Source organism: Molothrus ater, chromosome 3, assembly GCF_012460135.2.
Source record: "Molothrus ater isolate BHLD 08-10-18 breed brown headed cowbird chromosome 3, BPBGC_Mater_1.1, whole genome shotgun sequence".
NCBI lineage: Eukaryota > Metazoa > Chordata > Aves > Passeriformes > Icteridae > Molothrus > Molothrus ater.
The window spans coordinates 27,924,063-27,940,571 of record NC_050480.2 but is presented as its reverse complement, the minus strand read 5'-3'; the positions used below and the strand labels follow the sequence as shown (position 1 = coordinate 27,940,571).

Genomic DNA, 16,509 nt, shown 5'->3' with positions numbered 1-16,509 from the left:
GCTGTCTAAAATTTGACTTTTAAAGAATGATCTGTAAATTGTAATGTAGGAGAAAGCAGTGTTTTACTGGATTCCTTCTCCAATCTGCTTCTTTAAGTTCCTCTTACATTAACAGTATGATGCTTAGGAGAGCCAAAGTAAGAAATCATCAGATTTAAATTACTTTGAGCATGGAACTAAATTAGAAAGTTTTACTTTCCTGAATGAGCTAATTGTTTAAATTTTCCAAAGGAAATGTTTCTATTTCTGCGAGAGAAGGGGTAAATGGGACTTCCTCTGACATAATTTTCATTTTAAATCTTGAGTTTGACAGCAGCATTTTTACCTTCATAACCAAATATTACTGCTTAACTGCATGACTTGTATAAGCTTGCTAGTTGAAATGACTCACTTACGCAGATGAAGTTATTTTTAGGGAGATAATTTGCACTGTTTAGAAGAGAGGAAAAAAGGGAGAGAGAGTCCTACTAAGAGCTAGATCTCTCATTATAGTTTACAGAGCTCATGAACCCAGCATCCAAGCAAAAGATGACTAAGCAGGGGTCTATTGGTACTTTCAGGAATTTACAGACATGAGTCATCTGCTTATTTTCTGCAGACATATCACCAGGGTACTTTGTGAGTCAGCTGTTATTTGGGAATAGTACTTGTATTCAACAGGAATACGTTTTTGTAGTTCTTAGGTAACTAGCATGCCAAACCAACACAGGCTTTTACACTTTGTCTAGTTCAGGTGTTAATTTACAAAACTGATGCCTTGTTTACAAAACTGATGTGTTGTTCTTAACTGTGATGCATTTTTCATGGCAAAGTGTGAATGGTTGTCTTGCATGTAATTACAGTAACACCTTTGTCATCTTAGATATTGCATGAAGGCAGATTTGATTTTGTATTAATGTACAGATTGAGAGTCAGACTGCCTACACATGACCAGGTAAAAAGAAGAATTTTCTTTAGCAAGCCATGTGTGATGATGAGCAGAATTTGACATTTCATGTCCAACACACCTTGCCAGCATTAATTACCAGTGGTACTTACTTATTTTTTTCATTCTGGGCACCAACAGTGTCAATGCACAGGCCTCCACTGGGATGGAAGCAAGTTCTTGCCTTCCTTTCCTATTGCTGAAATAATAGCTGGCTACCTTGAGATATGTATAACACTTTAAACTCAAGGCTATTTCCTGTTTACTGGCCTTTTAGGTGTGGTTGTGTTCCAGAATTAGGGACAGGTTTTTTTACTTGGTCTGGACTCATCCACACCTTGTATTAAGGAAACACTTGAGTTAGAAAACTGGAAGTTTGGCAATTTCACATGAAGGGTATTATTATAAATCAAAGGCAGTTTAAATTTTTCAAAAGTCTACTTGCAGTTCAGGGTAATGCTGCTACTGTCCAGATGTGGGATGCACAGTTTTGAATCTAGTTTGATTATCTGATTTATGTGATCAGTTTATAATGTAATTCCTGAAAATTCCTATACAGATTTTGGTTAATAGAATATATTTTGGTGGTACCTTGTCATAACAAATGCAGGTGTCCCTGTAGTGAGAGCACTGCCTTGATTATCCATTTTAAACAGCATTTCTAGTGCTAGGTACTCTGCCCTGAGAGCCCACCTTTAGTTGTAGGTAACAGGGGAAAAAACTATTGCTCCTTACATGTGTTATGAGATGGCAATTTTGAAGGGAAAGTTAATGGAAGTTAGAAATTCTTTACTAAAAGGTCGAGTACAAGGACTAAATTATTATTTGAATGCTTTGCTAAAGTTTGTTATTCCTCTCACTCAAATAAATAAGTGATAAAATACAAAAGTATACAAACTTGGTTTCTCTTAAGGAGTTGGTACTTCAGAATGAAAAAGATACACTAGAGAAACAGTTTAAGCACTCAGAACTGAGGGATTATATTTATAAGATTAAAATAGAGAATCAGTCTTCTTGATTCTTTACCCTTTTCCATGGTGGAGTGCTTCAGAGAGTGAGGCACACACATCATTTGTGAGGGGAGGGGACAGCGTGCTGGCTGATAAATGGCCAGGTCAAACCAATGTTGTTCCGGGTTGTTATTTAGTAATCACATTATAAAGAGGAATTCGACAGAGCAATCTTTGAATCTAACCTTTGTTAAAGCGGTGATCTGCCCTCAAATTAGCAGAACTCTGCCCATGTCATTACTGCTTAAATATCTGCTGGGAGCTGCTGTGTGGGCTGAGTCACCCTGGCTCCAGGAGTTGTCACGTGTGGCTCAGACACTGGGTCATGAACTGAGCCAGCCCTGTCCTCCACGGGAGGATTTGTTGTATTTTGGGACCATGGCTGCAGTAGCACATTTAATTTAGTGTGCTTCATGGCTATAAGTGCTTCTGCTCCTAGAGCTTGGAGGGTCCTTTAGAGCAAAGGAGATAGGGTGCAGCTGATGCACATCTGAGTATTTAGATGTGATTCGATAAACTGAAAAATGAAGGAACTAGCAGGATGATAGCATGGAATTTGGAAAATAAAACCTGTCTTAAACTGATTCCTCAGTCTGTTAGCAGAGATTTCACTGGAGGTGCTAGAATCTCTGGAAGTATTTAAAATACAATTCCATTGCAGTGTTCTTTCACTGTACAGAATTTTAAAAATGTGATTTGGAGGATATCAAAAAGTATGGGTTTAGGTGCTTTATAAAGGAAGCCTACATCTTTAAAAGAAATTACCATTCTTCAGTTAATTTGGGTGTTAGATTAGACATTTAATATTAGTAATTCAAGTCTGTTGTCATAACTCAGTTTAACTGCAGATTTCTGAAGCCTCCTGAAATAAGAAATAGACCAAGAAAATACAAACTATAATTCTAACAATGAAAAAGTTAAAAACTAGTTCTGACCAAGAAAACATGCACAGTTTCTAACTGTTGTAGACTATTTTATTGTTCACCAGACCTAGCTGATCATGAGACAGTGATAAGCAAAGGGAACTAAGAGGTTCTGATTTTTATTTTTAGTGGGATATTTTGGGTAATAATGACTTTGTGGTGTGTTTTTAGTTTTGTGGGTGTTTTCTTGTCTAGCAAATGACAGCAAGCTTAAATCTTTTCCAGCTCATATGACTGAATCTTTCTACATTCTATATCAACTCATTTGGCTGCTTTAGGACACAGATAGCTGTAAAATGAGGATGATAATGCTTTTGATGTCCATGAGGACACTAAAATATATTGGTTAAGCAGATAAATTTGGTTTTTTAATGGAAAGCAAAGCAGAATGTATTTTGTGAAATTTTGAAAGGGAAGATTTCACAATAAAAGTAGGGGTGTTTTTAAATAACTAAATAACCCTGGTGAAGATTTTATGATTAACATAGCAGTGCACTAGCTACACTTTTTTAAAATCATGTACTTTACAGAAGTGTTTTGGTAAAGCAAAGTGTCCCATACAGCAATAGGTTGGAATCATTGCTTATAAGAAATGCAGAAGGATGTTCTAGAACTAACCATCAGTTTCTCCTTTTCTGACACCTTTAAACCAATAGAATGGTCTGATATATTCCCACTAAGCAAAAAGGAAAAAATACACGAGCATATTTTTATAACTCTTTTTTTCCTTTTGAATTGCAGTTGACCTACCCCTCTATTTTCCTCGAGACCAACCAACCCTAACATTTCAGTCTGTCTACCACTTCACTAACAGTGGCCAGCTGTACTCCCAGGCCCAGAAGAATTACCCATACAGCCCCCGATGGGATGGCAATGAAATGGCCAAGAGAGCAAAGTAAGTCAGATTGCTGTTTCCTACTAAGCATTCCATTTGTTTCATGGTCTTTGGTGGGTAGAAATTTCATGGATGTAACTGTGCATTTTCAGGGTTACAAAAGCTGAACGTGTTCTTGTTCTCATACAGTCCTGGTGTTCCTGTAGATGAGTGTAGACAGATACCAATCATGCTTATGTCATTAGTGCCAGAGGACTGAACAAAAGAAGGCGCTTTCTGCCAGGCTTTGTATGGCACGGAGCGGTGACAGTCTCTGCTCCAGAGAACTTCCAGCCTAAGTAGATGAGATAGCCCCCAGCAGGAGTAACCTGCATGGTAGCAGTCAGTCAAGGTAACTCCCTGGGGTTGTGTGGGTGTTGAGGGGACCCTGAAGGGAAGCATGTGAGATGAAGAGAGCAAGGAAGAAAAACCTGAAAGATCTGGAATTAGGCTGTAATGAAAAGGCACAGAAGAACAGGAGGAGGTAGAGCAAACCACCATTCCAGCATAGGAGGCAGCCCTATCAGATCTGGAGAAAGTTATCTGAAAATCTGAATGTGTCTTGCTTTATTGCCTTTTTGTTGGATGGAAACAGAGAATCGCTGTCTCCTTCCTCTGCATTTTTTCTGCAAACCCTCATTTTGGGTGAGGAGAGATCACTTCAGTCTGTGTACCCCTTTAGTTAACAATGACAGGGCAGCCTCACAGAGAGGTTCTGTTACAAGGGCAAGCTGCCATAGGCAGTGGTGTCCCCAGAGCTAGATATTGTCCCTGTCTTCTCAGGAAGCAGAACAGATTTTACCTGAATAGGGAAGTTAAGGCAGCAGGCTTGCTGCAGTGTTTTAATTTTGCAAAGTGTAAAAATATTAGAACAGCGAGAGATTTAAGCAGGCTGATTATCAGTTGTTCAGCATGTAAAAGCATCAAACTGCATAAATCACAGGGCGTATTGGGATGAACATTTTGAATGACAGTCAGAAGATTAAATTAAATCGGCAAATATGCATAAAGAAGAGTTGAAACAAAAATAGTTCAAGCTGAGTAAATCAAATGAGTGGCATGGTCAGAGACTGTAATTTGGAAATAATGGAAGCAAACAACAATTGACTGATGCATTTGTAGATTTTTATACTAATCTAAATTCTATGGAAAACATCAAGTAACATTTGATTTGGAATTTTAATATGCATTGGATTAAAAAATTTTTGGTAGTATTTGGTTTTGCCATTATACTGTTTATAGGAGCACCACTTCTTAATCAACTATGATTTTTTGTGTGTATTTGTGTGGACTTTCTTCTTTTCTTTAGGAGGATGAGTATTTTGTTTACTTAAAAAAAAAAAAACAAGAAGAACAATAACTGGAAGCATTACTGTGGCTTTTTTTATGACCATACTACAAAATGCATTTCTTTTGTAGCTGAAAGCTTACAAGTACCTATGTGCTGTCTGCTAAGTGCATTCGCTTATGAGTGGGTGTATACAAATGGACTTCACTGCCCTGCAATTGAATTTAGAAGTATGACAACAGTTCTTTCTAAAAGCACTAAATGTGTACACTTACTATCACATGTACGTTTGGTGAGGTTATTCACTCTTACGTTGGAGGCTCTGCACTGAAGCTTTACACTGGCTGCGTAATAGGAGAGGGATGATGAGAAGCAGGGGAAGGCAGTGCTGAGATGTCTGAAATAGCAATCACTGAGCTGCTCAGAGACACAAACTGCTCCACTTAAAAGCGCTTCGCTTGCAGGAACAGCTAGTGATTCCTCAGTAGGTACCATAAATAAATCTGCATCAAGGAAAATATGATGTTATGATACATGTGAGCATATTTTAAGAAAGATTTTGAACACAATTGAGCGTCTTATGTAAACAGTGTTTAAAATATTTGCTAGGGCTTCTTAGAATAGGTTAGTGTGTTTTAACATAACCAAATAACTTCTTATTCTACTTAATTTTTACCACAGACCTGTTATGGACCAAGTATATGGGAATATATGTTGATATGTGGGAAAGCATTCTGATGAGACATATTAGTTCAAACAACACATGAAAACTTCCCAAATAAAAACAGGAAAAAAAGAACACATTATTTACCCTCTAGAAACAATGTCATTCTACTCTGCTGAAGTAAATTTAGCCCTAGTTAAATCAGAGACAACTTGTTTGTGTTTCTAAATACTGTCAATTAGGGTTTGCTTATATATAGTCTTTTTTCCTCTTAGCAAAATTGTCTCCCAAGTGCTCAGCATTCTTTGAGACAAAACGTCTCTGTTTATCTTCCTGGCCATTGCTCTAGGGCCACAGGATCTCCCACTTGATATTCCAGTATCTGACCAAGTTCTCCACCCTTCTTCTCAGACTTCAGGGATCAGTGTACTCTGTCTTCCTCACTGGGGCTAAAGACACCATCAGGGATAGCTTTTGCTTGCTCTTGCACCAACTGTAGGAGCATCATCCAGTTGGAAATGGCATCAGTCACAGCTTTCCTCGTCCTCAATTTTGGCAATCCCTGTCTCTGTTTTCAGCAACTCAACACAGCCTGTTTATTCATGGGCAGAGCTGTCATAAGTTCATTCCAAAGGGACTTTGATTCTGTGCCCAGCCTTCTCCCAAGGTTGTTTTGGTATGGGTTGTTGATTTTTTTTTCCAAACAGATGAGCCCATCCAGTTCCTTTGGTGCAGGGACTAAACTTGAAAGTCTTGGTATCCTTGCTTATCTCTGTGGCCCCCAGCAGAAGTAGGCATCTCTTTTGAAGTTAGGACTTAACCCTTTGCTGTAGCCTGAGACAATCAGTAGTAACTATAGGCAGGAGCAAAATTAGTTCCCTAAAATGCATACATATAAAAGTGGATTGTATGCATTCACACCTAGAGACATATCACCTAAATCTAAAAGGCAAATTCTCATATCAGAGTGTCACTTTAGCTGGATCTTTTTTATTCAGAGAGAAAAACTGCCCATGTTCTTGCTGAAGTTATTGGACCAATTTATATCTGTCTTATAAAGTCCATGAAGTCAAGCCTCTTTTCTGTGTCCTCATAGGCAGATTTTTAAATCACTGGGCTCCATTGCAGCCCACTGATTTAGATTCCTCACTGAGAGATAGCATCTGGTAACTAAAACTTGCTATTGTCTTAGCCCAGGGGTTACCCTCTGGCTTTATTTAATTCTGAAGGATGAATCAAGTCCTGATTTAATAATGTGATTTCAATTGCCTCCAAATTGCTTGTTTCTCAGCTAACACAAAATTTTAACCTGTTCCTCCAGCTAGAAACAGGGAAACCAATAACATAAGAATTTTCTTACAAGCTGCTGAGATGCCATTTCCTCTCAGTTGGTATCTCAGGCTTTGCCTCTTGTAGGTCATTTATTTATATGTCTGTGGCCTCCTGCGTAAGCAGCTGCTCCAAAAGTTTTGGTCCTAAAATACAATGGCAAGCCTAAGAAAATACAGTAAATTATGGAAAGTTAGCAGCCTTGTTTGTGGTGTACGTGTGAAGTAAAACATCTCTGTGCAGTTTCCATGGGAAAGCTTTCTTGTCTTTTTGCTTAAATAGGCATTCAAGTGCACATAAATGGAGTCTTTAAAGAACGTGCTGACTTGAAGCCTGGGATTTTATGAAGGAATACTGTAAATAAAGCTTGTTTGTTTATACAAATTGAAATTCAGTTCTTAGATGCACGCTGGCCCAAATTCTGTCTGACCCAGTGCTGCTCTGTAGACTTAGATTATACTTCAGGGGAGAGCAAGTTAAAACTCAGTTTATTCTTTTATCCTACATAAATCCACCTACTCATCATTAAAAATAGCAGGAGCACGGAAAACTGGTATCACAATAAGTTGTTCCAAGGGTTCATATTCCCTTTTTTTTCCAAGGTGGCTGACAAAACAGGTTTCTGAATGACAATGTTATCCCTGACCATTCATCGGTGTTTGCTGAATGCGGTGTAAATTTTATATATCCCTTTGGGCATTCAGAGGGTGAAGGCATCAAAGAGCTCAAGTGCTCTCAACTTTATATTGGCTGTTGCTCTGCCATGAGGTCAAGTGCATCTTCAGATTATGTGCAGGTGCATCTTGTGCAAGCCACAGCTGCAGCTTTGGTTTGTGCTCAGCACAAGAGTGCCATGGTTAGGAAGTGTCAGGCTGGTGAACTGAGCCATAGCATTTTGAGCCTCAGCCACAGCTTCTCCTTGTGTATCAGCAAATTGATGATGTCTGTCATGTGTATGATTGAGGCCCCCACTACAAGAAAGATTTGAGGTGCTGGAGCATGTGCAGAGAAGGGCAGTGGAGCTGGTGAAGTGTCTGGAGCACAAGTGCTGTGAGGCATGGCTGAGGGAGCTGGGGGTGCTTCGGCTGGAGAAGAGGAGGCTCAGGGGTGACATTGTCACTCCACAGCTGCCTGAAAGGGGGGGTGTAGCCAGGTGGGGATTGTCCTCTTCTCCCAGATAACAGGTGATAGGACAAGGGCAAATGGCTGCAGGTTGCACTAGGAGGGGTCTAGTTTGGCTATTTAGAAAAATTCCTTCCCCAGAAGGGTTGTCAAGCCAGGCTGCCCAGGAGGTAATGTAGTCACCGCCCCTACAGGTATTTCAGAGGTGTGTGGATGTGGCACTTAGGACATGGTTTAGTGGTGGGCTTGGCAGTGATGAACTTGATGGTCTTTTCCAACCTTAACAGTTTGGTGATTCTATGATTACATTTACAGATTAAAATGTTGTATTTCTTAGTCTAATAAAAGGATATTTGAAAAGAAAAAGGGACAGTTGTTGTGTTGCTGTTTAGACATATCAGTTGTAGTATGTCAGACTTGCTGTTCTATTCAGTAAATTTTGTGTGCCCTAATGATTTTTTGTTGTTGCTGTTTTGAGATTAACTAGTTTTGACTCATCCATTTTTTTATTATTATTCAAGTTTCTTTCACATTTTAGGCAGAATACCTATTACTATATTTCAAATTCTTAAAAAATAACAACTTTCACAATTTTCATGAAACTTTTGAGTTCCAGCTATGCTACCATGTATCTCACTATAAAATTTACATGTAAATGTTGCACCCTTTTTATATCTTCTCTTCTTGATAGGTGTAATTAAGGTAATAAATATTTTTTTTATTCTTTGGGTTGTATTTAAGTTGGGTTTTTTTGCTTATTTGTAAAAGTATCAAGTTGTCTTTGCCTGTATTATGTGATTTTTCATGCACATTAGTCATCTTTAACGAGCAGTTTTCCAAAAACTAACTTATTTGCATGACATATATTCACCTTACAAAGCTTTTTGCATGACTGTCTTTGTCTCTGTTACATGTTATCTTAAACTTAGAGTGAAATTCATAAAAATGAGAGTAAGGAACAGAGGTATAGAAGCCAGGGACATCATTCTTCTCTAGGTGTGTGTGCATGTGTTCAGACATTTGCAAGGCTCGGAGGATTCTTTCTGAGGAACAGCGCCAGCGTAGGTACAGCTAAAGGCTGAGGTGGTGAGCTGGGTCGCTTGTTTAGCTATGGTTTTTGATAGTTTTGCATCAAAAACTGAACAGAAGTGATTTCCTAGCCTGAAATGGAGTAAAGCTGACATTTTGTTGCCGCTGGTGGGCCGCTCCTCAGAGCAGGAAAGGGGCAATACACTGTGACAGCCAGAACGAGAGGAGATGTGGCGACCCAGACGTGTGAAGCTCACCAAGAAGTTAATTCGATTTTATACACCATTAAATCAAAGCTGATTTTCTGTGGGAGTGTCAGCTGATCAGAATTATATGGGAACAATAGAAAAGAAAATGGAAAAAGCTACGTTTTGTTAAAATACTTAGTGATTGCACTTGTCCTTGTAGTGTGTTCTGCTGTTGATTTACCAGCAAAACTTAATAACAAAATTATTTTGATTGTAAGAGATAACAGGTGAAGTAGATAGGGCTTTTAATTAGAATTTTCCCAGTACATTCCTTTATTTTTACATAGTTCTTCTGCATACAGTACAGAATACAGTACATATCATGATAGTTGCACTTCTTGAGTCATATTTTTCATGTAGTTTTCTTTAAATGTCTCCCTGGATAATTAAGTCTGACTCTTAAGTTATGGTATGTTAGTTTCTGACAGGTGCCTGCCAGGGATCTTCAGTGCTGTCATGCATTATGTGGATTTCAGCCAAGACAGAAGGGCCTGGGTATTTGTTTCTGGTCACTTCTCATTAAAGCTTTGACTGTAGGAAAGAAAAACAACTATTTAAAGATGAGGAGTATAGGTGCTATAGGAAGTGCATAGAAATAAAATCTGTTAGGCAATTAGTTTTTCTCTGATTTTGTATAGATACTCTGTATATGTGTGAACTGTACATATGTGCGTCTTGATACATAGTAAATATTCTTTCTGCAAAAAAGTATTCTCGGATATTGACAAGAGAAATGCACAGAAGAGATTGGAGAAGTTGGCATGGTATAAGTGGAGTATAATAGCACTTTGCTGGAAGACAACTGCTTTGTAGGAATGAAAGGTTAGAATTTAATGTAGGTGGTTCTTGGATAACTGGGATTAAGTGGCGTTCTAGAAATACTGTGAAACACAGTCACTGTCTGATTTGGCTTTATTAGAGAACTCCATTATACATTTATGAAAGCTGCTAGTTCTATATTAGAACATGAAATTACAGTTAGGAACTTGCACAAAAAATGTCCTCCCTTTCTCGAGAGAAAAGGGTAGAGAGAAATACATGGGTTTGGAAGGAGCTGAGATTTAATAGCTCAGATAAATAGTGTTGCCTTATCAGTTACAAAATAAACAGCTAAATAGAAATAGGAAGTGAGCTCCATAGTCTTGTCTTTTGAGTAATACTCATAATTGTTCCATTAAGCTAGGTAAAACTCTGTATTCATGTAGCCCACTATCATGTCTGTATCAATAGGTAGCAGTGGATGCCTGCAGAAAAGCATGGCAGAGCATGTAGTCATATTTCCATTGTATGTTCTACCATCCTCAAGGATTTCTTTATCCAGTACTGGTACATTTCTGTTAAGTAATCTTACCTAGCTTTCCTTCTATTCACTTGCTTTTTGAACCAACAGCATAACATCATGAAATTCTGTGGCAAGGGATCACACAGGTGTGGTGTGAATAACAAACTCTGTCGGCTTTTTGCCTTCCTGCCTCCTCCTAGCGCAAGTTGTTGTTACCCTCTACCTCTTGTATGAAGAGAGGCAGCAAATATATAATCCACTGATCCCCTCCATAACCTGTGTTTTATGATCCTCCTTTTCTCTTGCTCTGCTCACTCCTTCCTTCTCCAGAACCTCTCCATCTTTCTGGTCACCCTTGTCCTGCTTCTTTCTCCCTTTACTGTTTCTGTGATTTTCCTTCTGTTTCCTTTTCTGTTATTCACCATGCATTTATATGGTGGTGTAGTGGTGTTGTCTGATTTACTCTTTATTCTGCTTCTAACAGCATCTGATTTTGTTTTCTGCATACAGATGAAGGCTAGTGTCATTTTAGCACCAACATCTCCTTTCTAACAGTGTTTCAGAGCCTATGTTTTTTGTGGTAGTAAAATTACGTCTTTTTCCTCACATATTTCTCCTTTCATGTTTGTCAACACTGACAAACCTGGTATGTTATCTCCCAGTTATTCCACCTGGTGTGTTATCTCCCAGTCTCCTAGTACTATAAGAACTGTCTGCAGTTCCTCATAATTGTGCCTTATTTTCCTTCCCTGACTAAATTGTTAACACTAACAGACCTTTCCATCTTCCATTGCTCACTTCTTCATATCATGTAGGAATATGAACAACACAGGTCAGAACACCCATTTCTGTGCATTTCTCAGGTGACTTCCCCCTAATGGTATTCATCGTTTGTTCCTGTCCTTCTTCTTTGTATCTTGGCCTGCTCTTTATCTACTCATGGATCTTTTTTCCTTCTGTGGTAATTCAGGGGTTTTTATGCCTTTGAAAAACCGTCCCAAATACCTGTAGGTAAGTTGAGCAGTGTGTGTCACTTGAATTTTTCTTGTCCATGTGGTTTTGATACCTTAAGAAAATAGGAGACTTGAGAAGCACAAGTTTGGCTCCTACCCAGTATGTCATATTTACTCAAGTCCACTAATTTTGGACTAGTTATGAATTTTTATAATAATTTCTATTAACAGTCTCTACCAACTTGTAATGTATGGACGTGAGATTTATTGAGTCATAGCTCCTTCTATCCTCCCAGACCTCCAGACCTTTTTTTAATTGACATCACACTTCTCTGGTACCAAGCTGTTTTAAGCAGGAGGCTACAAGCTATTTAAGAGTTTAACTTTCTCACACTTGAGTTTCTCTGGAACTTGGGTGTGAATGTAATCTGGGGCTGCTGATTTGGTTGTATTTTGTTCATTTGTTCATTTCCTTTTTGGCTGACATATATGCATGAGTGGAATCTCTTGGTACATCTCTTGGAAGGCCAGATTCTGGTATAGCAACGTCTTTAAGCACTTCCATTTCATTTATTCTTTGTGACTTTGCTTCTCCTGAGTATTTTTACTTTTTGACCACATTTTGCATTGTCTGACAAGTGTTTATTTCGAGAGTCACAGTTAAGTTGTTCCTCAAATTAATTTTCTATTTGTTTTTTTCTGCTTTTACTTGTTAGTATAAAGGTTTATTTCTGTCTGGTTTTTCCCTTTGGATGGGTCTCCAATCTTTTGAGCATTCACTTTTACTTCTAATAGCAAATATATATCCTTTGAAAAGCAAAAAGAAACAACTGCTTTCGTATGTTTTATATAATCACAGATGTGTGGCGTCTCATCCGTTTCCTTCTGACTGGTTTGTCCTAATGAATATCCAAAGAGGTTTCTTTTCTGGTTTGGTATGTTGCCTTTGGCCCCTGTTGATAAGCAATCTGGCAAAGCAAAGCGGATGGCATGATGAAATCAGTCCTTTCACCTGCAAGCAAACTTTGTTTTCAGGGATGCTGGTTGTCAGACTCGTTATGGATGCATCTGTGGTGTAACTCTTCATTTCTGCCTCTGAACTACTATTAAGGGATTCAATAATCTCTTAAAGATCCTTCAAATTCTATTATTACTACTGTGAGCTCCTCTCTTCTTGAATCTCTGCACTTGTCTTTCCTTACAAGCTTTGCTCCTGAACATATTCTTGCCCATATTCTTTTCTGCTTTCTCTTGCTACTTATCACTACTTTCACACATTCTTTACCCTGCCTTTTAGGCTTTGAAGAGGTTCCTAGTTGCATCTCGTCTCACATTGACTCTCCCCTTCAAATCTAATAAAAAATTTGTTAAATAATTGCTCTCCAGCAGCAGAGCTCATTGTGTATTTACACAGCCTAGATGAGAGGAAATAATATGTGCCTTGAATAAACACTATCTCTTTAAGAAGTTAACCTTTACCTGGAGTGGGAAAATATGGCTATGGCACTTCAGCAACTAGGAAAAATAGAGCAGACTTGTCATGCTGTAGCTCATAGGACTGGAAATTTCCTGCAAGTTAACAATATATTTAAAAAGACTCTACGAAGATTGAGTTTTTCCATGATGGCCTTGGAATATCATTCTCATGATCCACTGATAAGGAAAGAGAGTGACCGTGCTGTGACCGAGATATTCCAGTGCACCCTTCACAGACACCCACTGCCCTGTGGGGAAAATGGAAGTTAAGAAAGCAGAAGCAAATTTTGCTATGATCTAAGACCACAAACCTTCATCTGACTGAAGTACATCTATTTATGTACATTGTGGAGAAGGTGAAGGAAGTGAAGTGTTTTATCTCTTGAACTGACTGGCAAGCAGAAGGCATTGATGAAACTGTTTCAAAATGAGAAGTTCATTTTTCTGTGTGTGCTTTGGAACACTTAGATTCACTGTGTCTGTGCAATACACCTTTGTAAATTTTTAAATATCTATATCAGAAATCTGTGGGACATTAAATACCAGAGTCTTGAGTTCCAGATGGTTTTAGAAAGTTGCTTTCATAGTTACTGGCCTTGGTCTGTATGAACTGATTATGTCCAGTAGCTGTAATTTCTGTCTGTTATTGTCAGTAAAGGTCCATGCATTGGGAGGACATATATTCTTGGAATCAAAATTAGCATCTTTTACAAAGTGATAACCCTACTTATGCTGCTGCTTTAAAATAAACATTAATTGCCAGCCTACATGATGATCTGCAGTCTTGGCTCCACAGCAGTTCCCTAGAACTCCCTTCCTTATATTTTGTTTTTAGTCGGGTTGTTATATTTATGGTTATTTCGTGCTTTGAACAGATTGTCAAAATTCATTTTGCTTTATGGTAAGTTGGGCAGCAACGTCATCTTAATTTTTACAGCAGACCAATGTTGAATTCTTCACTTTATTTATAAAATCAGCTGATACCATAGGTTTTTGGAAATTAAATGAAAATTTAATTTTTATTTCAGTTTGCTTCATATGGATTAAAGCTACCTGTTAATTCTGCAATCAGCAAACTGTGGAAAAACATGTCTAAATATAATAATTTTTTGTACCTTTCTGTGTGACTTGAATCAGAAATAACTTCTGGAGGAAAAAGATATTGTTAGTAAAATACAGAAAACAGCTTTTGGACGTGAGTGAATATTAATGTTTAAACTTCTGATATGTACTTGGTTTCACTAGTTCTGCCACTTCTATTTCCTGTTACAGTTTTGGTTTGTTTGTAATTTTGGAGACAGGTTTCTGTTGTGCAGTATAATAAACTGAGCTGAAAACAGCTGTATTTCTTAAAAACTTGCATGTTGATGGCTGCCCACTGCAGATCTCCAGGTCACTTGATTACTGTTCTGTCTGTCCATGAGCCTGGCTGCACAGTCAGTGCCTTGCATGGACTGGCAGGTAGAAACAGGCAAAAAAGTTTACTAATCTCCTTGTGGGTAATTCACAATAAAAGGAGGTAGAGAGAGAGAAATATTAGAAGAGGGAGAAGGATTGTGATGCTTTTTTTTTTTTGGCACACAGGAAAAAAATTGCTAGCAGCTTAATGGCGTTGTGCACTGACTCTTTGTACATTTGTGTGTTTAGCCTGTTACAGTAGCAGTAATTTAAGAGCTATTGTCTTGCTGTTGTATAAACACTTCAGATGTTTGCTTGGCATCACCAGTTCTGGAGATGTATAAAATGGAGAACTGTGTAGACATTGTGTTTCACACAAAAGCAAAATATTTGCTATAGATAAAGCTGCCTAGTAAGGAAATTCTAAACCACATCCCAAGGAGCATACCATCAAGAAGCTTAGTTTAGAAACATGAATATATGCCAAGTATTGTGATGTATATTTGAAGTGAGAAAGAAATCCTGGAAGGTACCTATTTCATTCTGCTGCTGTGCTTGGGTAAGTTTTTTTGATGTTCAGGTTTGAGTGGTGGTTTAGAAATGCTGCTGTCTCCTGAATGCCTTGTGCATTCCATAATAGTCCTGATTTTCATTAGCTCCTGAGCCTTTGCCACTTGGCACCTGGGCCTGCCTGCTACAGCCCAGTTCCAGCTGGGCAATCCAAAGTTACAGTGCTGAGAACTGTTTCTCACTGCAGTTTTTGTAACATCTTAGATGTGGAGACAATGATACAATGATCATTTTCTCCTAACAGAGGTGTCACAGAATATCTGCTGTAGAGTTACTCTCTTGTTATCCCAAAGCAGGAGATGGGCTGATTCAGCTTTGCTGTGAGTCCTCATGTATTTTTAGCCTGGTGAGGAATGCTGTGGAAGTGCCTATGAATAAATAGACAACATGGTTCATCCAATGGAAATATGTTTTTGATGCATTATATATGATGAAAATAGCAACGAGGTTCAAATGTCTCATGTCTGTGTTTAAAAGGAAAAAGCTGCCCCTCAAACAATGGCATGAGGCCTGTGGAAAGAATGGGCTCTCAGTAGATACCCACACTTTTGTGTTCAGCCCTTGCTCAGTGCAAGGCATAGAGATACTGGAGGAGGGCATGAGCAGGGGTTAAGCACATAATGAGCAGTCATATGGAATATGACCTAAATACATACCCACTGTTGGAATTAATGCACCAATTTATTAATTTAAGTTCCTTTTGTTAATTAGTGGTAATCATGTTGAGTTAGGTAGCTCGTGACAAAAGGAATTTAGAAAGAAAACTTATATCTGTAAAAAAAAGAGTGGTTGGCATCTTTGGTTTTGTTCTGCCAGAAACAAACAGGAAATCTTAGAAAGTTTTGAAGGTTATGGTAAATAGCTTCTGTAGAGGAGATGAATTTTTAGGGGTTACATGAACCAAATCAGCTGGATGTGCCTGTGTGGTCATGGGAGAACAAATCCTCTCATCTGGCATCCAGAAGGTATTGTTGTAGATGTTCAGTATTTTCAAAACAAGTTTTCACTGTGTCAGAACAAGTTTCAACAGGAACACAAAAATACAAAGGCACACTACTTATGTATGTATGATCCATGCAAAAATACTTTGTACTTCAGAAAGTGAGTAATCAGGTGACATTGATAAAGCCTGGAGAAGATCTTTTATAATTCTAATATGTCTATAGTGTTGAAATAGTTTAACAAGATTTTATTGCAAAGTGTCAGCGTACTAATACTAGTCTGGAAGGAATAGGTCAAAAACCTCAAGAAGCCTCAGTATGTCCTTCACTCTGACCTACACCCTTCTTAATTCCTGTTTTCACCAGATTTGATTGAAAGAGGGAGAACATTGCTGTTCCAGCTAATTTATGAAGATCAGTCATGTATAGAGTTGATGTTGTTCTATCAGGATTCAGTAGATTTGAAGAAACTTGTAG

The 16,509-nt window shown here is 38.3% G+C and overlaps 1 protein-coding gene across 1 annotated transcript in view; it reads left to right on the top strand.

Moving 5' to 3' along the window:
- Nucleotides 1-16,509, top strand: part of BABAM2 (BRISC and BRCA1 A complex member 2) — a 161,270-nt gene that overhangs the window by 137,774 nt on the left and 6,987 nt on the right. The window contains exon 11 of the mRNA XM_036380934.1: nt 3,600-3,753. Coding sequence (XP_036236827.1) covers nt 3,600-3,753 — 154 coding nt within the window. The remainder of the gene's footprint in view (nt 1-3,599; nt 3,754-16,509) is intronic.